The 18,715-nt window shown below is 44.3% G+C and overlaps 1 protein-coding gene across 1 annotated transcript in view; it reads left to right on the plus strand.

The window, feature by feature from the left end:
- LOC124622848 (insulin-like growth factor-binding protein complex acid labile subunit) overlaps window positions 1–18,715 on the plus strand; it is an 88,776-nt gene that overhangs the window by 30,785 nt on the left and 39,276 nt on the right. The window contains exons 2-3 of the mRNA XM_047148640.1: window positions 6,163–6,384; window positions 17,328–17,489. Coding sequence (XP_047004596.1) covers window positions 6,163–6,384; window positions 17,328–17,489 — 384 coding nt within the window. The remainder of the gene's footprint in view (window positions 1–6,162; window positions 6,385–17,327; window positions 17,490–18,715) is intronic.

The following is an 18,715-nucleotide window of genomic DNA, read 5'->3' on the forward strand; positions in this document are numbered from 1 at the left end:
GCTTTATGTATCTTTCGTCCGTGGGGGGCCAACCACATGGTTGAACATTAGAGTTTCTTGGGCTACCGTAATCACTAACTGTCCGATCTCATGTTTGTTTTAAAGAATGTTAACTGTTCATGATTGTGTGATGTGATATTGTTACAACTTGGCCACGATACCTAGAAATTGCGTCTCCACAAACCACGTGGGCACGCGGTCGTACTGCGAAACGTGTACCGCCTCACGAGTTATTGCGATCAGTTATTAGGCAACAGCAGTTGTATGAATGATTCACACCAATTATTTTAGATGTAGACTATAACGGTGAATCTATCGATGCTTTTCTTTAATGTTTTAGGAACTAATGTTATCAGGAATTGTGTACATGCCTCACATCCATATCTTAGGAATAAATGATTTTATCTACAATTTTCTCTTGTGTTCCGAGGTTACGTTTTTCAACTAAGCCACCCACCTCGTAGTTTTCCCGTTAGCACATCCAACGCGTTTCCTTACGCACAGGTCCAATGATTAGTGTCCCCTTTTATTTAAAAAAAATGCCTTAGATTAAGTCTTATTTTCAGGTGTGTTGCTGGGAGCTGATCTTCTGCACAGTGTTCTTGCATGTGCTATTTTATTTTAAATGGTTGTTTCTCGTGAACAGTGCACGGGCAATACTATTAATTACATCGCATTCCCTATGAGCGATATCACGACGTATGCATTTTTATGAGTTTTTGGTCTGTGATCAAATTAATTTATTTTCCAACTCGGCCAAACCTTTGATTAGTTGTATGGTTAGAGTCGGTGGCGACCCTAATCTTAACGTAATAACCCGTAGAAACAGGTTAGTTACAACCGTTTCCGAGACGCTCATTACCAGTGGCTGATCCACAACGGTCTGCTCTTCGTCAAAATCGTTAATGTCAGCAAATTTTCCCATTATACGTCTGTATCGTAACTAGAATAATTCCCTATTCGTATCGCCTCCGTCCATGTAGATTCCTCACCGCTTCACGTATCTACGACCCCACCAGATGAACATTCACGGTGGGTAATCGTTATAATCTTGTGCCTCATCACTATAGGTCCCCTTTTATTACAGTGGATGTGCTGAGCATCATCACTCACTTTTGTCACTACTGGTGTCACTACTGCCAACGACCTTGCCACAGTAATAATATCGGTTCCGGTCAGATAACCAAAGTTAAGCGCTGTCAGGGTGGTCTTGCTCCTGGATGGGTGACCATCCGGTATGCCGAGAGCTGTAGGCAAGCGGGACGCACTCAGCCTTTGTAAGGCGAATTGAGGAGCTAATTGATTGAGAAGTAGCGGCTCCAGTTTTGTAAACTGACATACGGCCGGGAGAGCGGTGTGCTGACCACAAGCCCCTTCATATCCGCATCCAGTGACGCCTATGGGCTGATCTTTGAAGAATCCCAAATGCAATTAACCTTAAGGGTGACGAGGCACATTTCCACCTAAATGGGTCTATTAACAAAAAATTATCGTTTTGGGCCCCTGGGACCCTGGGCAGACTTGTTCATGAAAGACCTCTTCACTTGCCGCGCGTGACTGTGCGATGTGCCATAGTTTCTGCTGGAGCAACCCGTCCTTATTGTTTTTGAAGAATGAAACACGTATGTAACATAGCAGCGATGGCGAGGCATTGTAGCATCTGTGACCAGAAAGTATGCGCTTGACCGCGCGAGTGTTGCGAGCGGTTCTCAGTCTGTCAGTCAGTCGTTGCGAGTCTGTAGCTGTGTCTAGTGGAGGGCAGTACTCTGTCAGTAGTCGTCGCGAGCAGTAGCTCTGTTCAGTGGCGTGCAGTACGCTAGTAGTCGTCATGCAGAGCGGTCGGTCAGTGGTGGCAGCCCAGTGGGGTTGCGTGATGTGGTCTGGCGACAACACTGGTCAAGATGCTGAATGAGGTATACTGTTAATTAAGATAATCATCGGATAATGTAAAGTTTAATTATTGTAACTAATTTTCAACAAGTGCCCCCAATAATAACTTTGATTTCAAAAGCAATTTTACATAAAATTTTCATTTTTTATTGAAGTAACTATTTCGTTCCACTTCCCCTAAACAAAAGTTTCAGTTTTCAATTAGATTACAAAAAAAAAAGGGAATATTATTATTTGCAATGCAGTTGCTCCAAGCGGTGCGCAACAACAAGAGCAGAAATTTGACCAGGTGTTGCAATGAGGTAAGAATTTAATTTTGTTTTTTTTGCACAGGGCCAAAGAGCGATATTCCGGTTTAATTGAATCATTATTATCACTAATATTTTCTTGTCACTGAATGGACTTTAATTTTTTTATGAAAAACTTATACTTGAGTCAGATTGCGATTCTCACTTTTATTGTCATTAAATTTAATTGCTAGGGAGGTTACGTTTGGCTCCCATTTCTATTAAGTATTGTCATTACATTCCTTTTAAATTTTTGTGGGGAGGTTACAAGAACAACGACTTAACAGTCAGGGTGGGTTCCGAATGGTACGTAAGCATACTGAAAATGCTCTTTCTGACAGAACTGTGTAGGAGATGGAGTATATTTCTAGCAGAATGGTGCAACATGGCACATTGCGTTCAAGCAATATTGAGGAACCTATTCCCTGGACGCGCATTTCGTTCTTCAGTGACATGACGTGGTCAACAAGATCATAAGAACTGGCCGCTTTTGGCTATTTCTTGTGGGGGTATATAGGAGAGCATACCTATCAGAAACTCCAAATTTTCATAAAGTTGAAACCTGCAATTAAATAATAAGTGACTTTGTTCACCAACAAAAGTTGGACGAGTTGTAACTTCTGACGAAAATTGAAAATTGTATTCGAGAGAGTGGCCACTAATCAAATGATATAATTTTCGTGAATGACTACGTTAATCAGATAAATAGAATATGTTAATCTTTGATTTAATGTAAATAAAACTGTTTTCTTAGCGATCAACATACAACTGTTGATTTGAGGGTAGTCTGTTTTGGTAAGCCACCGTGTATTTCAAAATACTAACGCGAATTCTTTACAGACGAATGGAAAAACTCGTGGAAGCCGACCGCGGGGAAGATCAGTTTGGATTCCGTAGAAATATTGGAACACGTGAGGCAATACTGGCCTTACGACTTATCTTAGAAGAAAGACTAAGGAAAGGCAAACCTACGATCCTAGCATTTGTAGACTTAGAGAAAGCTTGTGACTATGTTGACGGGAGTACTCTTTTTCAAGTTCTAAAGGTGGCAGAGGTACAATACAGGGAGCGAAAGGCTATTTACAATTTGTACAGAAACCAGATGGCAGTTATAAGAGTCGAGGGACATCAAAGGGAAACAGTGGTTGGGAAGGGAGTGAGACAGGGTTGTAGACTATCCCCGATGTTATTCAATCTGTATATTGAGCAATCAGTAAAGGAAACAAAAGAAAAATTCGGAATAGGTATTAAAATCCATGGAGAAGAAATAAAAACTTTGAGGTTCGCCGATGACATTTTAATTCTGTCAGAGACAGCAAAGGACCTGGAAGAGGAGCTGAACGCAATGGACCGTGTCTTGAAAGGAGGATATAAGATCAACATCAACAAAATCAAAACGAGGATAATGGAATGTAGTCGAATTAAATCGGGTGATGCTGCTGGAATTAGACTAGGAAATGAGACACGTAAAGTAGTAAAGAAGTTTTGCTATTTGGGGAGCAAAATAACTGATGATGGTCGAAGTAGACAGGATATAAAATGTAGACTGGCAATATCAAGGAAAGCGTTGCTGAAGAAGAGAAATTTGTTAACATCTAGTATAGAATTAAGCGTCAGGAAGTCGTTTCTGAAAGTATTTGTATGGAGTGTAGCCATGTATGGAAGTGAAACACGGACGATAAATAGTTTGGACAAGAAGGGAATTGAAGCTTTCGTAATGTGGTGCTACAGAAGAATGCTGAACATTAGATCACATAACTAATGAGGAGGTATTGAATAGAATTGATGAGAAGAAGAGTTTGTGGCACAACTTGACAAGAAGAAGGGATCGGTTCGTAGGTCATGTTCTGAGGCATCAAGGGATCACCAACTTAGTACTGGAGGGCAGTGTGGAACGTAAAAATCGTAGAGGGAGACCAAGAGATGAATACACTAAGCAGATTCAGAAGGATGTAGGTTGCAGTAGGTACTGGGAGATGAATAAGCTTGCACAGAATAGGGTAGCGTGGAGAGCCGCATCAAACCAGTCTCAGGACTGAAGACCACAACAACAACCGTGTATTTAAATCTTGAGTCCCCATTCTCAAGCCGAGAATATTTTACAAATCTCTAATCGATAGTACTACAGCAGTTCATAGTCATGAGTGCAAAGCTTTACCGGTAAAAAGCAAACTAGACTGGGTAATGAAAATATCACTATGAATCTACATCCAGATTTTCTTGCCTCAGTAAAGGGCTCTGGTGTGAAATAAATTCTTGCAATGTGCGAGGTGCGTTCAATAAGTAATGCAACACTTTTTTCTGGAAACAGGTTAGTTTTATTCAGGACAACAAAACTCCATATTATTCTCGATTCACTTGTCTACAAGACCGTATTTTCCAACACGACTGGCTTACGCCACCTCACTAGGAGGGCACGTATACCCGCTTGGTAACACTCCACTGGTCGACGTTGGAGCCAGCGTCTTGCTGCATCAATAACTTCCCCACCATCCACGTACTGCTTCCTACGGAGTGCCAACTTTATAGGACCAAACAGATGGAAGTCTGAAGGTACGAGATTCGGGCTGTAAGGTGGATGAGGAAAAACAGTCCAGTGAAGTTTTGTCTGACATTGTATTGCTATGGAGAAGTTCGTTTGTATTTTTGTGGCAACGAACAATGTGAAATCGTTGGTTGAATTTGTGGAGGGTAACAACACACCTCAGAGTTGTTCGTTGCATCATGAGGGAGGACATCAAACAGAATAACCCCGTCAGGGTCTGAGAAGACCGTCGCGATGACTTTAACGGCTGAGGATGCGACATTGAACGTTTTGTTAGCAGGAGAGGTGGGGTGACTCCGTCCCATAGATCCCCGTTTTGTTTCTGGTTCGAAGTGATAAATCCATGTTTCATCGCCTGGGACGGTGTCAGACAAAGTTTGTGACGCAGTTTCTCACCAATGGACCTTCCTTGCTGTTCATGGTCTTCTGTTACACGGCGAGTAGCTCAGCTGGCACACACTTTTAATGATGATGTGTGATGATGATGGTGGTGATGATGATGATGATGATGATGATATGTGGTTTGTGGGGCGCTCAGTCGGCCGCAGTGGCCGAGCGGTTCTGGGCCCTTCAGTCTGGAACCATGTGACCGCTACGGTCGCAGGTTCGTATCATGCCTCGGGCATCGATGTGTGTGATGTACTTAGGTTAGTTAGGTTTAAGTAGTTATAAGTTCTAGGGCACTGATGACCTCCGATGTTAAGTCCCATAGTGTTCAGAACCATTTGAACCATTTTGTGGGACGCTCAACTGCGTGGTTATCAGTACAGATTCCCAGTCTTTTCAGAGTCCAGTCTCGCCACTTTTCCGAATGATTATGAGACGACGAAAAAAAGCACCCAGTCCGCGGGCGGAGAAAATCCCTGAAGCGGCCTTGAATCGAACCCGGCAACCCGTGATCCTGAGGCATCAACCATTAGACCACGAGATGCGGACGACACGTTTGTGTGTCCCAACTGGTGGGCGAGTGTGTCGGCACTATCAGCAGAGACGTCCGGTTGAGGAGTGAGGTGTTTGGTTCTGATCCGTCGATGACCTCGAATGAGAATGTCCACACGTTCCAACATTGCATGATTCACAGCTGTGTGCGGCTTTGCCCAATGACTTATCCTGTTCCTCCTCATTTCCAGGTGACCGTAGACATTCTGCAAGCGCCTGTGAATATCCAACCAAAAGGAACTCAATAACAGCTCTCTGGTTGGAACTCACCGCCGCTACAGACGTCATTTTGCTGGATACGTATAGCACCACATCAGAAGTTGATGAAACTATAGGGGCTGAAACGGAAATATTCCTCGATGTCCCACAATAAACTCTTCTTTTTTTCATCCTAAACTGGTGTATTGGTTAACTATTGAACGCCCTTCGGACTACCGGCCCTTCGTCACGATTGGGTGCCACTTTGTGGAGCAGCCACTACATAAGACGTCCTCACCGCAGGTGCTGTGCAACACGGGCGGCCTGACGGAGATCCCGGTGAAGGCGCTGCCGGAGACGGTGGAGCAGCTGTCTCTATCCAAGAACCACTTCCCAGTGATCCGCAGCGACGCCTTCTCCGGGCTACGCTCGCTGCGCAAGCTGTCCCTCGACGGCAACAACATCTCCGTCATCAAGCCGTTCGCCTTCCGCGGCCTGCCGCGCCTGCGTGAGCTCTCCATCCAGGTAGGTCCACACTACCCACCAACCAATTGTGCATCTAAATCTCGTACAGTGATCTCGTGTAGCGCCTGCAAGTGTTTTCTTTAACAGCTTTTATGTGGAGAGAAAACGAAGGATAGAAGATTAGGGTCTACCGTCCCGTCTGCGATGATGTCAGTGGAGTCGATGCACACAGCAGGATTTGGAAAAGATAGAGAACGAAATTGTCGGGTCGTTTTCAGAGGAATAATACTGGAATTATCTTAATTTCTTTTTAGATACCAAATCCGATACTAGACAGTAAATCTGGACGGTAATGCGAACCCCGGTACAACTGAGTGCAAGTCTCTAGCGAGCAGTGCAGTGGTAACACGATGGACTCACAGTTCAAGTCCCTGCCTGGTCATCCAGATATACAGACGAAATTGGAACGTATTACGCCATGAACCACCAGTTCGATATTTTCCAAACACTTTGGAGATGTTTATCATAGAAAAAGATATTAAATGATTAAACTTCCTTTTCATTTGCGACTGATGTCTTTCATCAACATAAGTATGAGTTGTGACCCACACGGGCAAAATGCACCTAAGTATTCATTGTGGCATGGAAACATATAGCCTCCGGATGTCAGCCTGAGGAGTGACTGGGAACTACTGAGACTCATGCTGAAGCACTTGACGACGATTTGTGCCAGGAGACTGGTATGAATATATACGTGCTCCCATCGCATCCCAAATGACAAATCAAATGAGTGCCCAGGCCTGTCAAGGATGCATACGTTTCTCAAGACGTTAGTGGTGTGAACGAGGGTGGGTCTTGCATTAAATTGCTAGATTTTTCCATTTGGTACCATGTCATTAGGGGTCAGAGAATTCAGTTTTCCTACAAAATTAAAAGAATAAACCCTTTTGTCATAACGCACCATAATTGCAAGAGTTGGAGAGATATCACTCATTCCTGTCACATTTCCCCAGGTTGCCTGCTGACAAGTTGCCGTCGATGAGTGCCACTAATAAAGGCGAGACTTAGCTTATTTTATTTATTTACTCGTTCGGCATCGCAGAGGCATAATTTACAATATTCTTATCACTATATACTAAAAAAGAAAACAATATAATTCTACACTATATTAGATACGTTTTTGAGCCACTCTATGGCTGAGTCACTGAGTCTATGTATGTCCATGAGTTCACCACCATAGCCATACACTTTGCACACGAGTAGATGGTCCATTGTCTGTATTTCACCGCACTCACATACAGCGCTGTCTGCCAGGCCCCACTTGTTCATCAGGTGTTTACATCTCCCAACACTCGTTCTGACCCGGTTTAGAGCTGTCCACACTCTTCTTGGTAGGTTGAAGCCATCAATCTTCTTGTTCGGATCGTGTACTAAATTTTTGTTCTTAAATTCACTTGCCGACCATACTTCGTTTCAGGCCGTTCTCGGCTCAAAGGCTTGTACTTCTTCACCGATTTTCCAAAAGGGTGATCTGGATTTAAGCCTGTTTGTCGGTGTCAGATCTTGGTGGATAGGGAGGTCCGGGTTGTCTATAATTTTCCTGTAGGTTTTTAGGGCTAGCTGTGATCGCCTGATTTCTGGAGGCTCTATGTTCGCTAGTACAGGAAGCCACGCACAGGGGGTGGTCCTGAGTGTTCCCGAGATTATTCGCATTGTCTCCCTCAGCTGGACATCCACTTTAGATACGTGTGCACTTCTCCTCCACACTGGTGAACAGTATTCAGCTACACTGTAGACAAGGGCTAGTGCTGAAGTTCTCAAAGTGCTCGCTCCACATCCCCATGTTGTTCCAGCCAGTTTTGAAAGGATAGCATTGCGGGATTTTAGCTTTGCTTTGTGTCTTCGAGGTGTGAGTTGTACGTTAGGGACCGGTCTAGTTTCACTCCCAAATATTTAGACTTATCCTCATGTCTTATGCTTTGGCCAATCGAAAAGATCTGTAATTTTCTGTGTGTCTCTCTGTTGTTGAGGTGCATTATAGTGCTGGTTGTTTTGTTGGGGTTGGGAAGTAGGTGCCACTTGGAGTAATAGGTGTTCAGGACTTCAAGGTCTGCATTCAGTGTTTCGTCGAGATCGTTGTAGTTTTTACTCTGATATGCGATGGCCAGGTCATCTGCATATGCAAATTTGCGTGATTTAGTTTCTGGCAAGTCAGCTATATATAGATTGAAGAGAGCGGGTGCTAGTGCCGAACCCTGTGGCAGACCATTATTCAGAACCATGCTCTTACTGTTCGTGCCATGGAGTGAGACCTTGATTTTCCTGTTCGTTGGCATGTTCTTGAGTAGTTTGTAAGTCTGCTTGCAATTTATGATTCTAGTTAGCTTAAGCAGTAACCTTTCAATCCATACTGTGTCGTAAGCTGATTTGAGGTCTATGAGGACCAGGCCAGTTTTCATCTTGTTCTGGAAGCCTTTCTCAGTATAGGTTGTGAGGGACAGCACTTGATCGCAGCAGTTTCTACCTGCTCGGAAACCCGCTTGGTAAGTTGGGAGGTTGGCTTCGATGTATGGAGTTAATCTAGTCAGCAATATTCTCTCGAATAATTTATAGGAGGTACATAGCAGGGATATTGGTCTGTAATTCCTAGGATTATCTCCAGTCTTTCCGGGTTTCAGCACTGCGATGACTTTTGCTTCTTTCCATTCCTTAGGCACAACCCCCGTGCTTATTCATTCCGTACATAGTTTGGCAACCAGCCTAGTTGCAATAATGACTGTGTGGACGATGCGGCTTATTCTACACCTTATTTTAGATCTATATGACGATGCTATGCTGATTATATTTTTATGTTTTGAAGATGCCGTTATGGCCTTATCACTTTAGGACATGGTGTAAAAAAGATCTGAGGATGGTCATTACGGACTGAAACCGGTCATCGTCTAAAGAATTCATATTGTGATCAAAGACTGGAATCAAAAATATTTGACAGTATTGGATCACTGTTTGTATACGCGACCATGTCGCAGTTGGTGAACACATAGCGTGTTTTTAATGCAGTGGTTTCCATTGCCTTTAGCGTCCTCATGCCGTTGGTTGCTGCTCATTCTTCTGCGGTTTGAGGCAGTTCCCCCTCCCCCCCCCCCCTGCCCCCCGCAAGGACAAGAGAGTGCTCAGAAGCTCTGTCTTCTCTTCTGCCCTATTTCATACGGCCTTTGGCAGAATGAGGGTGACTTCTTAAGTCGGAAGTCTTCGGTCATCATTGCTGGTACAAATTTAAATTTGTCACAGATATACAGTACATTGCTGTTCAGGTTTTCTGAACGGATTTCCTTTTATTGATCATCCATCGACTTATTTATTGTAAGTAATAGTAAGCTTAATTACTCGTAATTGTCATACAGGTAAATAACAATTTGTAACTGAATACTGATAACCTTTATATGTAGAATAAAAATGAAAATACGAAAAATATGAAAAATCACTCAAAACGAAAAATTGGTAAGAGATAAATATGCAGCATAAAAGAGAGAACGTTCCCCTAACTTATAGCGTCGTTCTATAGTGTTTCCCGGAATGACAGTTCCGGACTAGACCAAACCGTCGGTTACTTTATGCGTAATCTGTTATACTCTACATCCCGTCAACAGTGTGATGATTGTTTACGTTCAAACAGTAACTATTTCAGTCAGCCGAACGTTCACTCATGATCACACTGTAATGATTGTGTTAACATTACTCGTTGCTTTACGGAATTGAGCTGCTTCGAATATCATTCAACTCCATTTTAGGTACCAAATACTTGGCAGATACACGACCGTTTTGTTTTTTTTTGTTTTTTTTTTTCAAAATACCTGATTTCAATTGCATATACATCTTTCTATAATTTACATCATAGTATATTTATTTCATTATTATTTGACTTCGGTTTAATGTACATTATAGCTAAGGGCTTGGTACAAATACAAAAACATATGCAGAGTGTAAAGATAATATAAAGTGTTTGAACAAGGTCTAAGATTATTTAATGGTATCAACATAGGCGTAATACTTATAGCTAAAAAGTCTTGACGTGATACCAAAAATAAAGGAAATGGAAAATATAGAGATAAAGAACTCACTAGAGACTGGGGAGTGCACGCTTGAAACTTATCGTTTGTGATGATGATGATGTTTGGTTTGTGGGGCGCTCAACTGCGCGGTCACCAGCGCCCGTACCAAGTCCCAATTTTTCGCAGCCCAATTTTTAGGCAGTCCAATATAACCACTGTCACGAATGATGATGATGAAATGATAAGGACAACACAAACACCCAGTCCTCAGGCAGAGAAAATCCCCAACCCGGCTGGGAATCGAACCCGGGATCCCGGGATCTAGAGGCAGGAACTCTAGCCACTAGACCACGAGCTGCGGACTCTTAGCGTTTGTGTAACAGCAGCCCGTACATCATATTTAATAAACACAAGTTACTATCTGGATGTTTCATTAAGGGTTTTATGTTTCAGTACCTTCATGGTACTATTGAACCCGAACACTTGTGGGAGTAGGTACCTTCAATTTCACAGGGTTTCGCAGTAAGCAGTGTTGTTGTGGTTCGTAGAAACTATATGAAAACGGCAAGAGCCTTAAATCTCCTCTTCTGTCCTCTGATAGTCATGGAAAGTGTTAACCTTGCTACCTATCTAATATATGTGGAAAGAAACTGACACATAATTGGTACGCTTTCGGACCAGTGTAGATACCAGCTTCTTGTTCGCTGTAAATTTTCGAAATCTGTGGGACTTCCTACTTCAATTTGTATTTACAGATGGCCAATAAAAGGAAAAGCTCTCATGCCCACACACATACATACACACACACACACACACACACACACACACACACACACACACACACACAGCCGGACACGGTGGCCGTGCGGTTCTAGGCGCTCCAGTCCGGAGCCGCGCTGTTGCTACTGTCGCAGGTTCGAATCCTGCCTCGGGCATGGGTGTGTGTGATGTCCTTAGGTTAGTTAGGTCTAAGTAGTTCTAAGTGTAGGGGACTGATGACCACAGCAGTTGAGTCCCATAGTACTCAGAGCCATTTGAACACACACACACACACACACACACACACACACACACACACAAGATCGCACGCGTGCACTCACATGTTACTGTGGACCATCACTATGTTAAACACCTGTAAAAATCATCTGCCCTATTAAACAGTTCCGCTTGTTCAAAACGACAGTAATTGTTGCCATGCTGAGATTGAAACGTATATTTGCACATACTATATCGAGCGTTGCTGTCCCAAGACAGAGATTAACACGAGCACAGCAAAGGTTGCTTTTAGACGCTCAAACCTTTGGAGAAGATCAGCTCTTTTGATGGATCAGTGTAAGAGTAAACGCATGGCGAAGACAGTGTACGAAAACGTTGAAAATCACATGCGACAATGCATCACACTTGTTCAACTGGTTCAAATGGCTCTGAGCATTACGCGACTTAATTTCTGGGGTCATCAGTCGCCTAGAATTTAGAACTAATTAAACCTAACTAACCCAAGGACATCACACACATCCATGCCCGAGGCAGGATTCGAACCTGCGACCGTAGCGGTCGCTCGGTTCCAGATTGTGGCGCCTAGAACCACAAGGCCACTCCGGCCGGCATCACACTTGTTGTTAGACCGCCTTCCCATAGGATGTTCCATATACAATGCAGAGTTCTACGTAGCCCTTGAGGCACTGCAGCAGTAGCGGAGACTCCAGAGTGAGAATTTATAATCTGCTCCGATTTTCGTACTATCGTGCTGGCCTTGCAAGAAATGTACTCCTTGGAGAGAATGATGCAAAATGTATTGCACATAATCATCTTGGGGTTGAAGCTCCTTTTTCCTGTGTTTGCTTTAACAATACATATGTTTTTGGATGGAGTCCGCCTTTAGCAAAAGTGTTAAATGAATATGCAGCTTTCTGTAATGGAACTCTGTTCTCTGCCCTCAAAGAATTATCAGATAAGACCAACCTACAGAGGTCTCCCCCCGCCCCCCCCCCCCTCCTACACACACACACACACACACCTACTCTCACTCACACACACATACACTCTCTCTCTCTCTCTCTCTCTCTCTTTCTCTCTCTTCCTCTCCCACTCCCCCTCTCTCTCCCTTTTCACAAAAATGTAATAATAATAATAATGAAAAATTCTTAAATCTACTCTCTCTCCCTCTCTCTCTCTCACACATACATACACACACACACACACACACACACACACAAAATGCACAGACACCTCTGAAAGATTCAGAACCACAACCAGAACCACCTTGAACTGTTCCACTGTCAGCCATCTAGTTTTTACACCTTCAACTGTTCCACTGTCCGCCATGTTCGTTTTTACAGCTGGTAAACAGTGAAACAGTGCCAGTGACAGCTCAATATATAGTACTTCACAATGAAGAATATGGGGAAAAAAGAAAACATAAATCAAACATAATGTAAATAGACATACACACACATTCACACAACGTTCCAACCAGAATTAATTAATTTGAGGCATAGATATAACGATTTTCAAATCGGAATTTTGGCTTAAATAATTCGTCTACTGTAAGGTGTATGTGGCTAGAGGTGACAAACTGTGAAACAAAAGTCACTGTAGAAACATAATGCATTAGGGAAACCAAACCATGTGGTAGAAAGGTATGAATTCATAATTTTATGTGTTTCTTCAAATATCTGTAATCAAGATTTAAAAACTAATACTTACATGTGTACAAGTAGTAAATAACATTCTTTATCTTTAATAGCCATAAAATAAAACCCCACTGAAGATGCTGCAACTTCCGTGAAACATGTGTGGGACAAAAAACAAAATTGTGTTTTGCTAAAAGCGGACGCCACCCGATAAACATATGAACACTGCACATTCTTCCTTTTCTTATTCCTGAGCAGGAACGGTAGCACGTTCATTCTCCTTGGTACCAAGGACATTTAGGAATGTGGGGAACCGTACAAGGAGAGCTAGCAGGCAAGGAGATCTAAAGGAAACATTACACAGTGTGCCAATCCTCCAAAGGCCGTCACTTGGCTGTTGAATCTGATATCCACGCCTGTGGGAGGAATGGGTGGCCTTGTGGGACAATAAGCTGCAGTCGGAGTTCCCGATTATGGAACCAAAGGAATCACATACCGGTCATGCTGATGAGGTGCTGTAACTCTGACCGGCCACTGAATACTTTGTGGTGCTCACAGACCGATCCACAACAGAGCCCGAGCTCTAGATCAGATTGGAAATCGATTGCTTGATGGTGAGTCGGCGAAGCCAAAACATGTGGAAGCAGAAAGCTACCTAAAGCTTCTTGGCCTCCACATAAATGTCAACACATTCAGTCTCTTCACAAGTGTCACTCTGCACACCTATCACGAACTTTTCATCCATACTACACTCTTGCTCATAAATTAAGGATAATTGCAGAATGTGGTGCCACACAACGTGGCACTACACAAAACTGGTGCTAATAGCAAGGGCGCATAGGGAACACACATGACACGGATCTGTAAGTCCACTGTAGTGGTGATAAGTTGAGAAAGCTGTCCCGAAACACATGCGCATGTACTCCGACATCAATATGGGATATGATCACCTTGCACACGTGGTCAAGCAGCTGCTCGGGTATGACCTCCCATTCTTGCACCAGTGCCTGTCGGAGCTCCTGAAGTGTCGTAGGGGTTTGAAGACGTGCAGCGATACGTCGACCGAGAGCATCCCAGAGGTGCTCGATGGGGTTCAGGTCTGAAGAACGGGCAGGCCACTCCATTCGCCGGATATCTTCTGTTTCAAGGTACTCCTCCACGATGGCAGCTCGGTGGGGCCGTGCGTTATCATCCATCAGGAGGAAAGCAGGACCCACTGCACCCCTGAAAAGGCGGACATACTGGTGCAAAGTGACGTTCCGATACACCTGACCTGTTACAGTTTCTCTGTCAAAGACATGCAGGGGTGTACGTGCACCAATCATAATCCCATCCCACACAATCAAACCATGACCTCCATGGTAGGGTTCCTGCACTTAACATAGGATCCTCTTAGCATCTAATAAATACACGAAACCCTCCGTTGCCAAATTTACCTTTATTGTAGTTTTAATTAACGTGTAAGCCATAATAACACCGAACATGGAGGCAAAATGTACGCATTTAAAGGCTACTTAAAAAAAATGAATAAAATCACTTAAATTTGTTTCCACAAGAGGAGAATACAACGTCCCAATTCGGACCTCGCTAACCCTTACATTTTACTGAAATAAAATATTGCAAGGTAAATAATCATACATGTGACGAGAACAAATGAATAACATTATCAATCTTTACAGATGAGAATACAACTACACTCCTGGAAATTGAAATAAGAACACCGTGAATTCATTGTCCCAGGAAGGGGAAACTTTATTGACACATTCCTGGGGTCAGATACATCACATGATCACACTGACAGAACCACAGGCACATAGACACAGGCAACAGAGCATGCACAATGTCGGCACTAGTACAGTGTATATCCACCTTTCGCAGCAATGCAGGCTGCTATTCTCCCATGGAGACGATCGTAGAGATGCTGGATGTAGTCCTGTGGAACGGCTTGCCATGCCATTTCCACCTGGCGCCTCAGTTGGACCAGCGTTCGTGCTGGTCGTGCAGACCGCGTGAGACGACGCTTCATCCAGTCCCAAACATGCTCAATGGGGGACAGATCCGGAGATCTTGCTGGCCAGGGTAGTTGACTTACACCTTCTAGAGCACGTTGGGTGGCACGGGATACATGCGGACGTGCATTATCCTGTTGGAACAGCAAGTTCCCTTGCCGGTCTAGGAATGGTAGAACGATGGGTTCGATGACGGTTTGGATGTACCGTGCACTATTCAGTGTCCCCTCGACGATCACCAGTGGTGTACGGCCAGTGTAGGAGATCGCTCCCCACACCATGATGCCGGGTGTTGGCCCTGTGTGCCTCGGTCGTATGCAGTCCTGATTGTGGCGCTCACCTGCACGGCGCCAAACACGCATACGACCATCATTGGCACCAAGGCAGAAGCGACTCTCATCGCTGAAGACGACAGGTCTCCATTCGTCCCTCCATTCACGCCTGTCGCGACACCACTGGAGGCGGGTTGCACGATGTTGGGGCGTGAGCGGAAGACGGCCTAACGGTGTGCGGGACCGTAGCCCAGCTTCATGGAGACGGTTGCGAATGGTCCTCGCCGATACCCCAGGAGCAACAGTGTCCCTAATTTGCTGGGAAGTGGCGGTGCGGTCCCCTACAGCACTGCGTAGGATCCTACGGTCTTGGCGTGCATCCGTGCGTCGCTGCGGTCCGGTCCCAGGTCGACGGGCACGTGCACCTTCCGCCGACCACTGGCGACAACATCGATGTACTGTGGAGACCTCACGCCCCACGTGTTGAGCAATTCGGCGGTACGTCCACCCGGCCTCCCGCATGCCCACTATACGCCCTCGCTCAAAGTCCGTCAACTGCACATACGGTTCACGTCCACGCTGTCGCGGCATGCTACCAGTGTTAAAGACTGCGATGGAGCTCCGTATGCCACGGCAAACTGGCTGACACTGACGGCGGCGGTGCACAAATGTTGCGCAGCTAGCGCCATTCGACGGCCAACACCGCGGTTCCTGGTGTGTCCGCTGTGCCGAGCGTGTGATCATTGCTTGTACAGCCCTCTCGCAGTGTCCGGAGCAAGTATGGTGGGTCTGACACACCGGTGTCAATGTGTTCTTTTTTCCATTTCCAAGAGTGTATATCCACTAGGGTTCGCGCCCTGGCAAGGGAGATACTTATCTTCAACATATAAGGTGATTACAGTAAGCCATAATCCCACTCGACAAACGTAGTAACGATATAAGCGAGACAAATGTACTGAAGGTGGATAGCCGGATGTGCCGTAGTAAAAAGGGCCACTATCAACCGCGTCAGGACGCAACCCCCGTGAACACGTCAGTTTTAGCTACCTGCAACATACACAGAGTCATTTGTAGCTTCTTAAAAACAATCAACATGAAAAGGCACAACGCGTAACACACTAATAAAATATAAACAACTACTTCACAAACTAGCTCCTCTTTAGGCAATGCAAACAGCACAATATCAATAACACGTAAAATACTTCTAACCTATAACTAACTAAGGTACCCGTAGTAGAATATCGTCTAGAGCTCATAGAATACTCAGTTTGACTTGCCTGTTTATAGGTCTTACAACTCAACAGTGTCAGCTTAAGCAAACCCGCGAATACAAAACTCGAAAAATGACATGAATAATGACTGAACCCACTGACAGTGCTAGGCTGCCACACTGAGGAGACAATAGTAATTTGCAGCGGTACACAACCGACCTTACATTTCCAATTTAGTGTAGTCAGAATTAACAATTTTGTGTATAATAATTACTTACAGTATCATGACAACCTCCGAATAACACTTATTACCCAAGGTAGGTGCTGGTATAGAGAGGCACCTTAAGTAATACAGAGTTCGAGTGTATTCACTTATTGTCTGCTGGAATCGTTGCCATAATCTTGAGCCGGCCGGTGTGGCCGAGCGGTTCTAGGCGCTTCAGTCTGGAACCGCGCGACCGCTACGGTCGCAGGTTCGAATCCTTCTTCGGGAATGGATGTGTGTGATGTGCATAGGTTAGTTAGGTTTAAGTAGTTCTAATTTCTAGGGGACTGATGACCTCAGATGTTAAGTCCCATAGTGCTCAGAGCCATTTGAACCATTTTTGAAGGAGCCCATGGCTTGACTCATCGTCACCAACATCAGTTCGAAACCGGGTGCTACACACCGCTTAGTAGATGTGTCCGGAGCACTTATTTGAGACCATATTGAGGCAAAACCTTTACTAAACCGAACTGAACATAGCATGGCCTGTGTCAGGAGATGTGGGACTAGTGGCAGAGAACTGACGGATCTGTCACTGCTTCTCTCTGTCCCACGTGGCAGCACACGCCTCTGACGACGGTGGCGCAGTTCGCGTTCGCGGGCCTGCAGAACCTGACGGCCATCCTGCTGGCGCACAACCGCATCACCCGCGTCGAGGGCTACGCGTTCGCAGGGACCTCCAGCGTGCGGCTGCTGCTGCTCACCAACAACCCCATGCAGAAGGTAAGCGCCCTGCGCGCAGCCATATGCATATCAAAAGTTTATTTGACAGTTATTTGTTTGAGAAATCTTCTCTCGTTATCAGCCCAGGCACGGCGTCCATTTCTCGCAACGTTTCGATGAGTTTGCTACTCGTTATCTTCAGGCAAAGATGACTAACGTCGAAACGCCATGACTCGGACTAGTAACACGAGAAGATTTCATCAGCTAAATTCCCCGAGAAAGCCTAAGTTCCTTTTACTCTATTTTCTGCACGCGGAAATTATACACAGCACTAAATGACCAATTGACCTGACTGTATTAGTAAACCAAATGTCTGAGATAGCAATGTCATACTTCTCGACATAACAAAGAGATGTCGTTAATATTAATGAAATTCTTGTTATCATTGGTGTGAAACAGCAAGAATGAAGTGTGAACCTAAACAGTTCTGTAGTTTTGTTTACACGGCGTGTTCCGGGAGGAGTGGTTAATATAAATGAATATGACAAGAATGCTCATCTGAAGCAAAAGAACTTCCCTAAACCAAATGATTTCCGAGATCGAACATATTTAACGTACGTTGTTATTAATTTTCTGTATTATTCAGTGCATCGTCAGGTTTACACAAGTACACGTGTACAATAATTTTTAAGCATACAACATTCGTTTTGCAAAGCATCAATAGAAAAATACATATAGGGTGAGTCAGGAGGAAAGGTACATGCTTTGACACGCGATAGTATTAGTGATTCTGAACAAAAAACTCGATGCGGATATATGCCCTATTGCGAATGGTTTCCGATATAGAAGTCGTTTAATATCACTTTTGTAGGCTTTTCTTTCACAACTCGAAAACCGCACACTCCAATGAAGACGTGTCGCCGTACACAATTAAACTAAATTAAATTTGCTACAAGAAAGGTCCTATTTATTTTTTGTCTAGGACTAACAGTGTTCGCGGAGAAATCGTGGGAATATTGAAAGTCTAGCGCGACACGCGTGCACTGTAGCTTAGGTACTTTCTATAGGCCGGTTTGGGGTAGTTTTCTGATTTGATAGATCACAAGCTTCCGGTGCCAAAATGTTCGTCTCGACTTCCTCTATATTACTGTGGTACGTTGTAAACAATGACAATGAATAATACAGAAAGTAAATTGAAGTGTACATTAAAAGCGTTCTATTACGGAAGCCGTGCGGAATAGGGCATAAGCCCACATCAGGTGTTTTGCTCAGAATCTGTAATGCTC

This window comes from Schistocerca americana, chromosome 7 (assembly GCF_021461395.2).
Source record: "Schistocerca americana isolate TAMUIC-IGC-003095 chromosome 7, iqSchAmer2.1, whole genome shotgun sequence".
Taxonomy (NCBI): Eukaryota; Metazoa; Arthropoda; class Insecta; order Orthoptera; family Acrididae; genus Schistocerca; species Schistocerca americana.